The sequence below is a fragment of the Elephantulus edwardii genome, unplaced genomic scaffold (genome assembly GCF_000299155.1).
Source record: "Elephantulus edwardii isolate Elephantulus edwardi_28Jun2011 unplaced genomic scaffold, EleEdw1.0 scaffold00046, whole genome shotgun sequence".
NCBI classification, from domain to species: Eukaryota; Metazoa; Chordata; class Mammalia; order Macroscelidea; family Macroscelididae; genus Elephantulus; species Elephantulus edwardii.
This window is the reverse complement of record NW_006399796.1, coordinates 7312995-7329333: the sequence shown is the minus strand read 5'-3', so window position 1 is coordinate 7329333 and position 16339 is coordinate 7312995. Positions and strand designations below refer to the sequence as shown.

Sequence of the window (16339 nt, the reverse complement as noted above, 5' to 3'; positions counted from 1 at the left end):
AGCAATGAATACAGAAGAGTGAAGAACTCTTGCTTCTGAACTGTGCTGGTGGAGTGACCACAGCATGGACTGCTAAAAGAACACACAAATTTGTCTTGGAAAAGTGAGCACAACGAGAGTGCTCTAAGAGGCATGGCTGGTGTAACTTCATCCCACATACTTTGGACTTGTTTTCAAAAGACATCAGTCCTTGTAAGATGGTATGATGCTGGGGACAACCAGCAAAAGGAACAGCAATGCTCAAGGAAATTGACTGATACAGTGACCCCACCAATGGGTTTGAGCATGGAGGAGACTAAGGGAATGGTGCAAGGTTCCTGGCTCTTCATAAGGCTGTCACAGGCTGTCGCTGAGTGAATCCCATGTAACACCACCAAAGGCCACACCCTGCCTGGATCACCTCTGAAGAAAGTCTAACATGATCCGCCTTATTAGAAAAGATCTCTTGCTAGAGAATTAGAAAAGCCAAGTTCATTGCAATCTTTCTCCCTCTATTCTTTTCACCAGAAAAATAAGAGAAAATTTTTTTCCCTTTATCCATCTTCTTCGTCTAAGTCTACTTGAAATACACTACATTCCTCTTGCTAAAGTTGAGTTTCCTGCTGCTGTGAAACGGGGATTTTTGTGATGTTGTTGTTGACTGCTGTCCAGCTGAGCAGGACTCATAGTGACCCTTAAAACAAAAGCTCCCGTTTTTGTGATAATGAAACAAAATCTGTAAATGGCATTTCTCTGAATCAATTAAAAGCTGGGGCACACAGAACTGAAGGAGGGCAAGTATTTTAGTGACAATCATCTGTGAGATGCAAAACAAAATTTGTCAAAAGTGAGATTTGTTTGCCAGGAGAGTTTATTTTTCTACCAGACTGTGGTTTAGGCACCACAATGAATCCACACAGTGCCATGTTCCTACTCTAGGTTATAAGAGTTTAGTCACAAGGGATGGCAGGGTGGAATAATATTTATTTATGCTGGTCTTATTTGATGTGCATGAGGAATAGGTGATTCACTTAGACAAAATGTCATTTTCACCAGTTTATTGTTGGAAGATATAGAAAGATGGCAATAATTCTCATGTAGAACAGAATATTTTATTTCTATTTGTACATGTATGTTCACTGCATGTGGATGTGTATATATGTTTGTATGTGAAGAGATGTACCTGGTGTGCACACATGTGTATGCATATGCATATTTATGTGTCTATAAATACATGTCTGTATGTGTGTGAATATGTATCTAAATGAAAGCTGTTGTCATGCAGACTTTCACGGCAAACCCATGTGTGTCCAAGTAGAACTATGCTAATAGGATTTTCAATGGCTGATTTTTCAAAGTAGGTCACCCGACCTTTCTTCCCAGGCACCTCGGAGAGGACTCAAATCTCCAAGCCCTCGGTTAGCAGCTAAACACATCAACATCCGCACCACTGTGGTATGATGCATGTATATGCATACATGTAAATGTCAAGATAGAGTAAAATTAGTTAAGAGATTCATTTAGTTTTAGCTCACTGTGTTTCATTTCTTATAGTGTAACCCACTACTCTTTATTTCCAAAAAGGCATTTCCAATCACTTCAGAACCATTTGACGATGATGAGAATAAGGTGACTTTTCTAGAAATTTACCAACTCAATCAAGTTGCCTAGAATGGGAAAAATAATGGGATCAAACAGTTGTGACTTAAAATTCTGACTCTGACATCTATCTGTAACCTTTCAAAGATCATACAATTTCCCTAAGCCTCAATTTCCTCATCTGTCAAACAGGGAATGATAGCACAGTCTATTTCACAGAGTGGACGTAAGGCTTAAACAATATAAATGACTTAAAGAGCTCAGTGCTGTGACTGGTGCAGTCTACATCTGATGAATGGTGACTTATACTCTGCTACAGGTTCAGAGTGGAGCTCCTGCCCTGCTCAAGTAATCAGACCTGTTCATATTTTTTTTTCTTCTCAATAAAGGAAACAAACAATAGTGCCTAAGGACACTAAGAAAAAATAGTAATCCACTGCATTTTTGTTTCTCTCTTTGTCTGTGTGTGTGTGTGTGTGTGTGTGTGTGTGTGTGTGTGTGTATTTGAGTTTTCAGTCAGATATTTCTGGCTCCCAATGGAATAAAGAAAGAAAATGTAAATCCATTTGCAAAGACTAAAACCCCCCTGCTCTGAGCATATGTGTCTGTGTCTCTGTTGTCATCCCTATCATAGCTTTGCAGTTATTGCACAATGTTCTGTCCTTTTGGATGGCAGAGTTACAAGAATGTATAGTTTAAAGTCTACATTTTGCAAAAGATGCACATTATTTTGGAATCTGGAAAACTTCAAAATAATTAAGATTGCCTTCTGTGTTTTGTCTCATTAGGTAAAGGCAAGAATGTCCTAGTTGGGTTGCCTTTTTTATTTTTTTACCCAATACACAGCTTGTGTTTTAATTAAAACAAGAACTAGGCTCGTGACCAGAAGGAACAATCTTGAAGTAGAAAGCCTCGGCTGTGTAATAGGTACATGGCTGGACAGTAAGATGCAGTTTTAACTTCAGCATCTTCCTTTGCAAATATGTTTTGCAAGAGTAATTTGCATCCCCTCCCCCCCACCACAATTCCTTACTACATATCCAGGAGGCTTAAGTGCTGTCAGAGAAGGAGGTTTATGGAATCCTAAAAATAAAGGGGCACATTTATAGGAGACATTTCTTTTTGTACTAGTGAGTTAGCAAGCTGAAAGATTTCCAGTTTTGGCATCTGAAGAGTGTTCACTTGGCCTCAAAAGCCGCTAGAGCATTCATGGTTCATGGGTTACCTTAACAGATTAAGAATACTTTCAATATTTAAGAGATTACTTTAACTTCTTTCTCCATGAAATCATTATGCAAGAACAATCCAATTCTGCAAGGTTTAAGGTACTGAAATTGGATCATATTGAATTTTGATAAAATAATCTCCATGTTTATATATATATGGAGAGAGAGAGAGAGAGAGAAAATTATGTCAAAATAAAATATGCATTAGAATCCTAGCCTCTGTGCCTGTGAGAAGCTCTGTTGGCTTAGCCCATAGTGTACTGCATTGCTAATCAAAAGGCTACTCCATCAGTAGATGGGCTGTCTTGTGTTAAGATTTATAGCCTCAGAGACCCAAGGATGGGCTGGTAAGAGCCAGAATTGACTTGAAGGCAATAACCCTGTGACTGCCACAGTGCGGTGATCTTCAGGTTACAAGAAAATAGTTCTGACTGCTCACTTAAAGGTTGTTGGTTTGAATCAACCTAGAATCCCCATAGAAGGAAGGACTGGTGATGTATTTTCTTACAGATCCTTTAGGGCAGTTTCACTTTAGTACACGAGTTACTAGGAGTCAAAACTGACTCAGTGCGATAGGTTTTTCTATACCTGTAAATCTAATCTAATTCAATTTCATGTAATCGCCTTCTCTATGGTAACAGTCAGCTAAGATTCATCTATATTATGGTAAATCCTAAACTTCATCACATATATGTTATAAAAAGAATAGTACATCAAGATCACTTTTATGTATTCATATGAAACCTATACTTAGAGTTAAGAAGCGGTCATTCAAACAAGTCAAGGGGATGCTATATGATTTATCAGTGGAAAAGATGTGTGTGTGTGTGTGTGTGTGTGTGTTAAAGTTGCATCCTTCCACCATATATTTTACCTTTTAACAAAGTAAAACTTCTTTAACTTCTAGTGAATTAAAATGTGTGAGTTTTTACTTGGGGGACTACTGATATTTTTGGCCAGATTACCATTCATTGTATATTATCCTTAATATGACGGACTGGTTAACAACATCCTTCACCTCTTTTCTTTGAGTTCCAATAGCATCTCACTAGTAATAAAAAAAAAAAGTCTCTTAAGTATTATCAAATGTTCAAGAAGGGGGTAGAGGAAGAAATTACCCCTGATTCAAACCACACAGCACAGACCATGATTAGGTAGTCAAGAGCTGTGGTTAAAAGTGAGTATTTTTAACCTAGAATGCAACTAACTAGCTGACTGAGCAGGCACATTCTTTAACAGCTCTGGCTTTAGGTTCCTCATCTTCAAAATGAAACCACAGTCACTCTTTTGTAGGATTGTGATAAGAATTAAATGAGATCATACAAGCAAATGATGTTTTAGCACAATGCCTGCCCAAAGGCAACATCTAAAAAACAAAGCTCATTATTAAGTTGCTTATGACTCACAGAAGAAAGTAGAGCTACAACAAACGGTCTCCACGGCTGTAAAACTGTCATCATATTCAGCCAAGAAGTGGCTGGTAGGTTTGAACTAACAATCTTTCAGTTAGCATCCAAGCACTTTAATCTCGGTGCCACCAGAAATCCTTTATCCCAAGATAAAGACGCAGTAAATGTTAGTTACTACTTCATGTCAGTAATTCTAGGAAAATTCTTTGTTTCTCTTCTGACTTTAAGTTTAAATATAGGTTAAAAATTGAAACAATAAATATTTATTTAAGAGAGGAGAGATACTGAGGGCAGTTACATTTGCAATTATAGATGGATATATTTATTTCTATTTCAGAGTGGTTAAATTATAGAACTTTCAACTATTAAATAATCCTGAATCCTAACTGAAACTGTTAAACATCTCCCATTATTGCCTAACATATTTTACTATCTTTCAAGTGAAAATTCTTAATTCATCAAAATCATGAGCTGCTGCCTGATGAAGTCTTCTGTAAACACAACTACTCGACTGTATAGGAAAAAAAAAATCATCTTGATTTTGTGCCAGGTGTTTTCCCCAGAGTCCTTTCTTCACCATCGGTCATATAAATATTACTAAATTACTCATTCAAGTAATGACAAAACTATCATTTTTAAAAGTTACTTACTGTGTGCCAAGTCAAGTACTTCTCATATATCATTATCTACCTCATTCCTCAAAACAGTCCGCAAGGCTAGGTAAGCAACTATCTCTCTCTGTCAGAACTAATTCATAGGTAACCCTCAAGTGGGTTTTTAAAGGCTATAATTCACACTGGAGAAGACTTCTCATCTTTATCCTGAGGAGCCACTGGTAGACATAAACCGCCAGAGAGGCACAACCTCTGAGTTTGCAGCTTGACTCCCTATAGTAGACCACGCCACAGTAAGGTGAAATGAATGCAGTCATCAAGTGTCTCAATAAAGTAGGAAGCTAAATCTTATTTCCCACAAACCTATGCTCTTAAAATATAACTTGACAAAGTTCAGATAAGCCACCAAACCACTAATCAGAAAGGTTTCCTTTTCCATGAAACCTTCCACCCTACCTCCACACATCTCTCTCTCTCTGTCTCTCTCTCTCCCCCATTTCCTCTTCTTGCCTTTTCCCCCACTTTGAGGGTCATGGACATGACAGAACCCTATTAGTGAAAAAACAGACAGATATAGTGGGAAGAGGGAATCTTATTTCATAATCTAACTGAGGGTTAATAAAATTATCTGGGAGTTGAACTAAATAAAAGCTAAATTGGTATTTTTCTAATACAAAGAAAAACTCATTAAAAGTTTTAAATAGTTGATTTGTCAAACTCATCCTAGTATCTAGTTTTTGTGAACAACATACATTACTTCAAGGTAAGAAGTAACATGTTACTCTTATGTGCTATTGAGTTGACTACCACTCGTTGTCGGTGCTGGTGTTAGGTGCTGTCAAGTTGAGTAAGACTCATAGCGACCCTATGAACAGCCAGCCTGAAACTTGCCCTTCCTGTGCCATCCTCATCATCTATGAAACACTAGAGCCCACTGATGAAGTCACAGTGTCAATCCATCTCACTGCGGGGCATCTTCCTCTCCTTCACTGACCCTCATTCTTTCTAATCGTGATGTCCCTTTCCAAGGAATAGCCTCACCTAGCTACATACTCAAAGTATGAAAGATGAAGCTTTATCATCCTTGCCTCCAAGGAGCACTCCGACCACTGCCTCTTCAGGTTTCTTCTTTTGGCAACTCATGGAATTCTAGTATCCTTCTCCAGCACCACAACTCAAAGGCATCAATTATTTTTCTGTATCCAGCTTTACGATTTGTAGCTGGTGACTGAGAAGACCATAGCCTGAATAAGAAGCACCTTAGTTTTTAAAGTGTCATCATTATTCTCAACATTTTCAAGAGGTCTCTGACATCCGACTTGCCCAGTGCAGTAAGTCTCCTGATTTCTCGACTGCTGGTATTGTGAGTGTTGAGTGCTGATCCAAAGAAAGATGAATTGAAAGCTTCAATATGTTTTCCCTCTGTCATAATGTTGACTGTTGGGCCTGTGGTGAGGTACTTTGTCTTCTTGATGCTGAGCTGTAATCCATATCGAAGGCTATAGTCCTTGATCTTCTGAAGCATTAATGTTTGATATCCTCCTATTCTGCAGGATATCAGTGTTTGATAGCCTTTTCACTTTCAGCAAGCAAAGTTGTGTCATCAGTATAATGCAAGTTGTTGATGAGTCTTCTTCAAATTCTGATGCTACATTCCTCTTTATATCATTCAGTTTCACAAATAGTGTGGACAAAGGATACAAGGAAACTTATAAACAACAAATTGTAAACTGTGCCATCCTTACTATCTCTATCATGCTCCCAGCCGCTGTTACAGTCACTGTGTTAATTCACCTCATTGGCAGTTTTCTTCTCTTTTACTGACCCTCTACCTTTCCGAACATAATGTCTTTTTCTAAGAAGTAACATTGCTGTTGCCATTAAGTGCCATCAAACTGACTACGACTCATAACCATCCTATGAACAATGAGTCTGAATCTTACTCTATCTTGTCCTATCCTCATCACATCTAATATACTTGGACCTATTGATAGTCATTGTGTCTATCCTTGTTATTGATGGTTTTACTCTCTTCCAATGATCTTTCCACCTTTTGAATCATGATGTCTTCATTCCAAGGACTGGCCCCTCCTACCAATATACCCAAAGTATGTAAGATAAAATTTCACCATTCTTGCCTGTAAGGATCACCATGGTTGTCCTTCCTCTAAGACATATTTGTTTGTTCTTTTGACAGCCAATGAGATATTCAGTGCTCTTCTCCACACCACAGCCCAAAGGCATCTACTCTGCTTATGTTATCCTTATTCATTGTCCAGCTTCCAGATGACTACATAAAAAAATGTGGCATCATGACTGGAGGAAGAATCATCAGCAACCTGCATTATGCAGATGATACAACCTTGTTGAAAGTAAGGAGGACCTGAAGAACTTGCTGAAAAGATCTAGGACAAATCTTCAATATGGATTATATCTCAACATCAGAGAAATAAAATCCTCATTATTGGACCAATAGGAAAAATCATGGCACATGGATAAAAGACTGAAATTTTGAACTTGTACATGTTACTTGGATCCACAACCAACACTCTTGGTACCAGTAGTCAGGAAATCAAAAGGCACTCATACTGAAAAAAATCTGCTTTCAAGGACCTCACCAAAGCACTAAATAATGTGGTATCAGATTAAAGACTAAAGCACACCTAAACCAAGTCATGTTCTTTTCAACTGCATGCTTGAATAAGAAATAACATTACAAGAAGGAAATTGCTATAAAAAAATTCAAGTTATAGCCACTGCCATAGATTCAGCTCTTACTTACAGCCACCCTAAAGGACAGAGTTGTTGTTGTTGTTAGGTGCCATCAATTGAGTATGACTCATAGTGACCCTATGAACAAAAGATCCGAACCCTGTTCTGTGCCATTCTCATACTACCTGACTCACAAGAGCCCACCGCAGCAGTCACCGTGTCAATCCACCTGGTTGAGGGTCTTCCTCTCCTTCACCAAAACTCCATCCTTCATAGCATCATGTCTCTCCCCAAGGAATAGCCCCTCCTAGCAATATGTCCAAAGTATGTGAGACAAAGTTTCATCATCCTTGCCTCCAAAGCACACTCTAGCTTCACCCTCTCTAAAATATATCTGTGTTGTTTTTTTTCTTTTGGCCTTCCATGAGATGTTCAGTGCTCTTCTCCAACATCACAGACCATCAATTCTTTTTCTGTTAACCTTATGCACTTTCCACCTCACAGATGTTTTAGCAAGTGATCAAAAAGACTATGGCCTGAATCAGATGCACCTTAGTCCTCAAAGTGAAATCATTATTCCTCAATAATTTGGAGAAGTCTGTCCCTAACTGCAAATTTTCCCAGTGGAATGTATCTCTTTATTTCCTGACTGCTAGTACCAAGGGTGTTAACTGTAGATCCAAACAAGATGAAGCTGTTGACAGTTTCAATCTCCTCTCCATCAGGATGTTGTCCATCAGTCCAATAGTGAGAATATTTGCTTTCTTGACATTGAGATGCAATCCACACTGAAGGCTGTATTCCTTGATCTTCTGCCACAAGTGCACCAAGTCCTCCTCACTTTCAGCAAGCTGGGTTGTATCATCTGTATAATACAGGTTATTGATGAGTCTCCCTCCAATCCTGATGCCACACTCTTCTTCATAGAGTCCAACTTCTTGGATAATTTTCTCAGCATACAGACTGAACAGGCATGGACAGAGAACACAACTTTGATGTGCTCCTTTCTTAATTTTAAACCATGCAGCATTCCACTGCTCTGATCCCCCAACAGCCTCCTGGTACAGTTATAGGTCCCATGTAAGAACAATTAAATGCTCTGGGATTCCCATTCTTCTCAATGTCAGCTGAAACTAGTTATGATTCTCACTGAAAATGCCTTTGCATAATCAGTAGGGCACAAATAGACATTCTCTGGTATTCTTTACTTTCAGCCAGGATCCATCTGACATCAGCAATGATATCCGTGGTGCCACAGCCTCTTCTAAATCCTGCTTGAACATCTGGCAGTTTCTTATCTATGTACTATTCTAGCCAGTTTTGAATGATCTTTAGCAGTATTTTGTTTGCATGTGATATTAATGATATTGTGTTCAACAGTTTCCACATTCACTGCGATTCAAGCTCTCAGTTGCTAACTCAAAGGTTAACATCATTAGGTGTGCCCCACAGGGCAAGGGGCTAATAACCGGCTTCCATAAAGAACATAGCAGTGGTCTGAGTCCATAAAGGCCTTGGAAATCCCAAGGTGCAATTCTACTCTGTCCTTTAGGGTCGCTATAATTGGGATTCCATCAATAGCAGTAGGTTCCATTTAGATTTTTATATGGGAATTAAGAAGCTCCTAAGGCAAGGGATGGCAACACTTCATCTCTCATACTTTGGGCATGTTCCTAGGAGAGACTATTCCTTGGAGAGGGACAACATGCCTGGAAAGGTGGAAAGTCAGCAAAAGAGAATAAGACTCCCAACAATAAAGACTGACACGGTGACTGCAGCCATGAGCTCGAGTGTGCCAGAGATTGTGAGAATGTCACAGGATTAGACATGGTTCAGATCTATTGTTCACAGAATCACTATGAATTGTACTCATCTAACTGGATGGCATCTGACAACAACAAGTCTACAGTGTAAGAGAATTAATCAGGACCCAGAGGTTAGCTGACTCCATTCTTACATATGTAAGATTCTACTTCAACAGTTCCAGTCAAAGTCAAACCTGTGCTTTGATCCCTACAGAGTTTGGAAAGATTTCCCCTCCTCTCCTTATTGCTTATTATTTAATAAATGTCACTTCAGCCATTCTTCAAAACATTCCTTTGACAACTCTAGAGTATGCTGCAAGGAGGCCACCATAAGAAGGGAATAAATACTCAGAAAGTTGTTACTATATTCAGGTGGTTTAAAAACTTATTCAGAGAAAAATTCTGACAGTACAGAAAAATATCAAGAAAAAGAAGTTCAGCAAAATTAAATGGGAGAGGTGTTATCTACCCAAGTTCACACATAATTAAATAAGGCTTTTTTTTAGGGGGGGGTGTTTTTGTTGTTCGGGTTTTTTTTTTTAATTTTTATTTTTTCCCCAGTAGACTCTAAAGCCAAACTTTGTCAACCACAAAGGTCTCGAGCTGTTAATTTCTGATTCTAATTGGAAAATTTTGAAAAGTTAGAAAACGGAAAACTTTGAAAAAGGAAAAAAGTGAATATAGTTGAAGTTAGAATACCCTGAGATACTACTTGCAAGTAGTAATACTTACAGATACATCATCACTAAAGTCAATTTCATCCAAATCAAGATATTCAGGGGCTTCCATTATTCTTCTTTGCACATTTTGAGCAAGGCAAACACTTATAAATTCCTGGACAAGACAGAAACAGAAAAAAACAGGGAAAATGTTAGGTGTTTAATGATCAATAATTCTATCTTCAGTTAAATACACAAAATAAGAAAGTGCCTTAGTAGGCCAAGTGTTGTGCTGTTATCCACAAGGCTGGCAGTTAAACCAACCAACTGGATTGGGGTGATACCCTCTTGCTAAGACGTGCAGCCTTGAAAACCTAACAGAGTCACCGGTAGTTGGAACTGAGTCGATAGCTCTGAGTCTTACTACGTCCCCACACTGGCTCTGCAGTAACAGAAGGCATAGATCTGATGGGTCCGCAGCATGACTTCCCAGTGGGCACCATGGTCTTTTGACATGTATTTGTGTCTTCTTTACAGAGGAATAAACTCCCCCTGAGCTCAATATTCATTCAGCCCAGCCCAGCACTCACTATACCTGGGCCAAAGGAGGAACTCTGGGGATGAAGCAACCTAGGGAAATGTGTTGAAATTTTTAACCCTGTATACACCTTAGACCTTATCCATGGACCAATGAATGAATACTGGGTCTTCACAGTTAATAATGTAAGACAAGACAGATATCAACTAACCAACAGTAACAGTAAAAAAAATTATAGCACTACCTCAAGTTCACCTCTTGGAAAAAAAAAGCAGCACAGATTTAAACCACAGAGTTATTACATTGCCCTCTGTCCTCACAGTTTTGCTGCAGACGCCTGGCAGTGCCAGAATGACCCAAGCAGCCGCCAGACGGTCCTCAGTCAGCACTTGCCTCGGGGCTGCCCATGGCAATCGTTTAAATCTGTCAGGGTAAGAAGGCTCACCTCGCAGTTCATTTTCTCATCATTATCATTAGCAGTGGCAGTGGCACCTACAGACATCAAGGATGGAGGTACAGATCTCCGAGCTTTGCTCTGGTTAGCAGTCCTCTTTCACCGAGTCACCTCTCAGACATCAATATGAGATTCCAAGGCCCAGAATGTGTCTTTCCGATTGTAAAAACTGTCTTATGAACTCTGATCTGATCATCTGAAAGAATTCCTTTCTCCTTTCAGTTCTCCCTTCTAGATGCACCATACTGAATAGCAAGGAGTGCTTTACTGACATGCCAAATTAACCTGAGCTGGTGGAAATGGACTTAACAAGCTTCGGTGTTTAAAAAACAAAACAAAACTGAAGTTTAAATTTAAAAAGAATATCTTGTTTTAATCACAATGCTTTTTTAAAATTTTGTGTTGTTCTCTTTTTTGAGGTATACAAATGGCATAAGGAGAGTGAAAAATCACTTGCAAAGCCATCAACTAGTTTAATTACGTGCAGTTCATCTAATTTTCTTTCCATCTGCATACGTCATTTCTATACATTTTAATCACAGTGGATATAGAGCAGACTCAAGAAAGGATTCGGATATTGCAGCCATGTTCAACTAAGAACTGTTCATGTTGCAGAAACATTGGAAGTTCTCTTTAAATTACAGCAAAGTTTTAAATTAAAACTCTTGTGTATTTATAAGAAATACATTAAATTGTTGTTTGTTGTTGTTATGTGCCGTCAAGTCGCTTGCGACTCATAACGACCCTATGTACAACAGCCCCAAACTCCGCTCTGTCCTGTGCCAATCGCACTGTCTCTGACACTCCCATCCCAATTATCCCAGTCACTGAATCAATCCACCTCATAGAGGGCCTTCCTCTCCTGTGCTGTCCCTCCACCCTCCCAAGCATGATGTCCCTCTCCAAGGACCGGTCTCTCCTCACAACATGTCCAAAGTATGTTAGACGGAGCCTCAGAATCCTTGCCTCCAAGGAGCCACCCGGTTTAACCCTTTCCAGGACAAATCTGTTTGTTTTCCTAGCAGTCCATGGTATTCTCAATACTCTTCTCCAGCACCACAGCTCAAAGGCATCAATTCTCCTTCTATCCTCCTTGGTCACTGTCCAACTCTCTGATACATTAAATAGAAACATTATTTATTTATTGCTATTGTTAGTTACTGTCAAGTCAGTTCAGATTCGTGGCAAATCCATGTGAAGCAAAATTAAAATGTTGCTGTTCCTTCACCATTCTTATGAGTCTACTGTTGATGCACTCCATAGCCTAGGAGGTCTTCCAACCTAGAGGGGTCGGTCACCTTCCAGCACTACATGAAAAATATTAAGTTGTGATTCAGAGAGATTTTATAGGTTGGTTTTTGGAAGTAGACTGTAGACCTTCCTTGTTAGTCTATCTTAGTCTGGAAATCCTACTGAAGTCCATCCTCCAAGAGTAATCCTGCTGGTATCTGAAATAGCTGTGGCTAGCCTCCAGCATCATAGCAACATGCAATCCACTACAGAATTACAAAGTGACAGAGGGGGGTTGGCTTATTATTTATAAAAATCTAAAAATATATTCTGAAGTAAAAGTGCTTATGTATAAAAATATATCACTTTTTTCCTAATCCTCACAGAGCTTTTCAGTTTTCATAAAATACGCTTATTCTTGCAAATTACTCAAAATAACTTTCTCTTCCACTCTGATGGAGTCTGAGACAATCCAGACGCTTTGGATTCCAGCTTGTCAGTGAACACAATTTCTTCCAATCCAATTTCTCATCACTAAATCTGTATTCCATGATGAATTGCTGATTATACATTCTAAAGCCCCTGCCCCCCTTTGGTGAACACAGTGATCAAGCACAAAGGAAAAGATACAAACACAGTATCATCACACACGTAAATAAAGGGATTTGAAGCAGAAGCACATGCATCAAAGCTTCTGACTAAGTGGACCTTTGGATACATAGAAACACAAAACGTGGATGAACACCCCTGAACCAAGTGAATTAAATAATTGTTGAGCCCACTAGAGTTGTTCTTTCAACCTAGATAGCATTATCAACTTGAGTTATGCCATTCTAATGGAATGTACCTGGTGGATCATATATATAGCAAAACATTAAAGCAGACACCTTTATATTGAGCTTTGTAGTGAGGCTGTTAATATTGTATTTTAGAAGTTTTATCTCATTATGTGAAGACCCCATACCCCCATCACATTTATGTCCCAATAAGTTGGATGATTCAGCTGCCTCAGACTTCAGGGTGTAAGGCATTCCACATTCTCCTTTATTTCCTAACAGGAAGCCACATCCTTCTTGAGTTTTCAAGATGCCTTACATGGTCTATGAGTTGAGTCCTCTTGTCTGGTTTCAATGAGTCTCTCTTTCCAGGTGTCCTTTTGACACCTTTAGACCCAATTCATAAAGTAGAGAAATCCAGACCACATTTCTTCCCAAACTTAGCTGCTCCTTTACATTCTAAGGTGAGCGCCCTGTAGTCTCAGCTCACAACACCTTTCCCCTTCCACTGGGCACCAGTCACTCTCAGACACTCCTTTTTGAGGAATGTGGAATGAGATAAGAATGGATTAGATCAGTTTACTGACAGCTGCTGTAAATAAGCAAAGAGGACCAGGAAACAGAATTGGGTCCTCCCTACTTGCAAGACAACGTACAAGAGATTGACTCTATTTGATTTTTCAGGATCCCCCCTAAATGTCAGTTCATCTTAAAATTCAGCCCACTAAGTTTTCATTGCTATGCATCATAGTTGGCAACTGGCCCCTTAGATCTCAGGGAGCAGTCAAGTCATCCTCTTTGTCCTCCTTTCTGCCTCCTCTTGCCCCATGTGCCAGTGCACAGCCTGCAAGCCCCTTGTGAGACGAGTGACACATATGCTTAACAGAATGTGCAGCTATCCAGGGCGCAGACTGGAGGCCCATGAGCCGAATCTGGCCCACAGATGTGATTTGTTTGGCCCTCGTGGTGTTTTTAAAAAAAGGAATCAGTTGCCAACTTGTAGACCTTGAGTGATGTCACACAGAATCCTGGATTTCTGGCTTTGCTTTAAAAATATCTGAAGCTCTAGCAGCCCTGGGCTGACACTCCCCATGGTAACAATTGGCCAGGGCTGCACAGCTGTTGTTTCTACCTTTATATGAGGCATGTTCTTCCTCGTCAGCTTTACGCATTGCTGCATCTTGTCTGGCCTTTGAATATTTGACTCTTCAAAGAAATTTAGTATAATACAGTAAGAATCTCTCCTGCCACCTCTTTTTTCAAGTGGTACCTCCTGCCAAATACTATCTACTTCATTAAGTAGAATTCATACACAGAGACTGTTTTAAATTCTGATGCCACAAGATCAATAAAATAAAATTTCTTACAAATAAACTGCCTGCATGTTATAATGTGTGCTTTCACAGTGCCTTAATCTCTCTGCATCAGAAAAGGAAGACCTAAACAAACATTCTAAAACTGTTCTGGAGGGATGAAAGGTTCTTGTTTTGCAGTGACTGGTATTGTGGACCTACATGGTGCCACTTCACTGCTGTGACTAGACAGGAAAGTCAGTTCATCTTAAAAGCCAACACACTACGTTTTCATTGCTATACCATCAGTTAGCCGCTGGTCCCTTGGAGACCTCAAGGAGCAGGCATGTGTCAAGAAGTACTGCCGGCCCTCCCCATCAGTTTTGACCAGAGAAGCTGTGTTCATTTGTCCCAGTGACTGGTGTGCTGGCCTCCCTGAGGTCTGTGGAGGCCTTTTGTTTCAATTGCTACATCGTTCTTTGCCCTACACTATGTACTTCTCACATGTTTGTTCACTTTAAGCATTGTTAACTGACTGAAATGCGTCCAGATATGTATAAAACTTTGTTCTTTTGGAGTTGCAGGTCAGGTAAAGATGGAGGTTAGGCAGGAGGTGAGAGAGCACAGGAGTTAAAGAAACATTTCCTGAAGGGAAAAGCAGAGATAGGAACTGAGAAAAGATTGGGTTGCTGTGCTGATGCTTCAGCCACGTCTCAGTATGAGAGAAATCTTACTCAATAGGCCCACTTCAGGAAATAAAGGATACACACCAACTATATGCAATGCTTGTAAGATGTTTCCAACTCCACAGATATTTTTATAAATTTCAAGGACAGAAGTTCCTTCAGGTTCTCTCAGATGTGTGTGAGGGACTCAGGCATCTATGGAACTATCAACTCCATGCCACCTTATAAATAACCCTAGAAATGGCATAGCTGTTTCCTTCAAGGGAAGATTCAACATGAGACATTGCTCAGAATAACTAGGAGTTAAAGATAATCATAAAAATGTAGGAAAGTAGTTTTTAAAATACAAGAGTTAAATGTGGTCATAAAATGTAGGCAAACAGTTTTTAAAAGATATCATCTCAACACACACACACACACACGCTCCAACAACAAAAAAAACTGATTACAGGTATATTTTTTATTTTATAGCTGGGACTTGAAAACTGACTCTGAAAATAATTCCAAATGAAAACTTCCAAAAATGTTCTGGGTAATGGCAGCATCCCTGGAAAAAGCATAAAGTGGCCAAAATGATTTCTCTAAGAAACTCTATTCATCTTAACGTACACATTCTGATGTGCTTGGCTCATAAAACGCTCACTGATTTGTGACCATAGTCACATATCACATAAATTGCTCTACTGAAATTCTTTTCAAAATGCATTGCCTCACTCCATTTTACAAGGAGTCAGCACGGACTCATTTTAAAGGCTCAAGTTACAGAGATTTCTCCTTTTCTGCCAAAGTCACTACTGCTACCTTTACCAGTATACTATGAGGCCTGGTAATTAAAAGGAAGTTGGGCTTGTCAAAATACATGAGCAGAGTACATTTGGTGATGAGGTAACCTTAATTGAATTGTAATATAATTTATTTCTTTACTATTTAATCCATCAACCTTCGGAAAAACACAACAGTTATTCAAACACATACACATACATCTGCCAATTGTGTACTGGGATATAATGTCAATTTTAAAACCTGCACCTTGATACAGGATTTGCTTTCTTCATTATAATGAGAATTCCAAATAAAATTATACACTAAGTACTTGGGGGTGGGGGGAGAAAGAAATATATGAAACATTGTCCCCAGCTGGCTCGGTAGCAAAGCTGGCAAGGAAACAACTCATTCCAAATGTTGGATTTGATTTGATTCCTTTCACTCTGATTCAACAGTGGCCAGAAGCATGGCAGTCACTAAACGCTTAGTCCTGAAGCAGAAAAATGATAGAGGCAAGAAATTTCTACTGGAAAGAAGCAAGGGAAGGAGAGCCAAGAAGTACAGATGAGGAGGAAAGTGGAGAGCTCAGCCTTGC

The 16339-nt window shown here is 39.3% G+C and overlaps 1 protein-coding gene across 1 annotated transcript in view; it reads right to left on the bottom strand.

Moving 5' to 3' along the window:
- The window catches only part of SNCAIP (synuclein, alpha interacting protein), a 139657-nt gene extending 129481 nt beyond the window's left edge, over positions 1-10176 (bottom strand). The window contains exon 1 of the mRNA XM_006885995.1: positions 10077-10176. Within this exon, the coding sequence (XP_006886057.1) occupies positions 10077-10133 (57 nt within the window). The 5' untranslated portion in view covers positions 10134-10176. The remainder of the gene's footprint in view (positions 1-10076) is intronic.
- Between the last annotated feature and the right edge of the window lie 6163 nt (positions 10177-16339).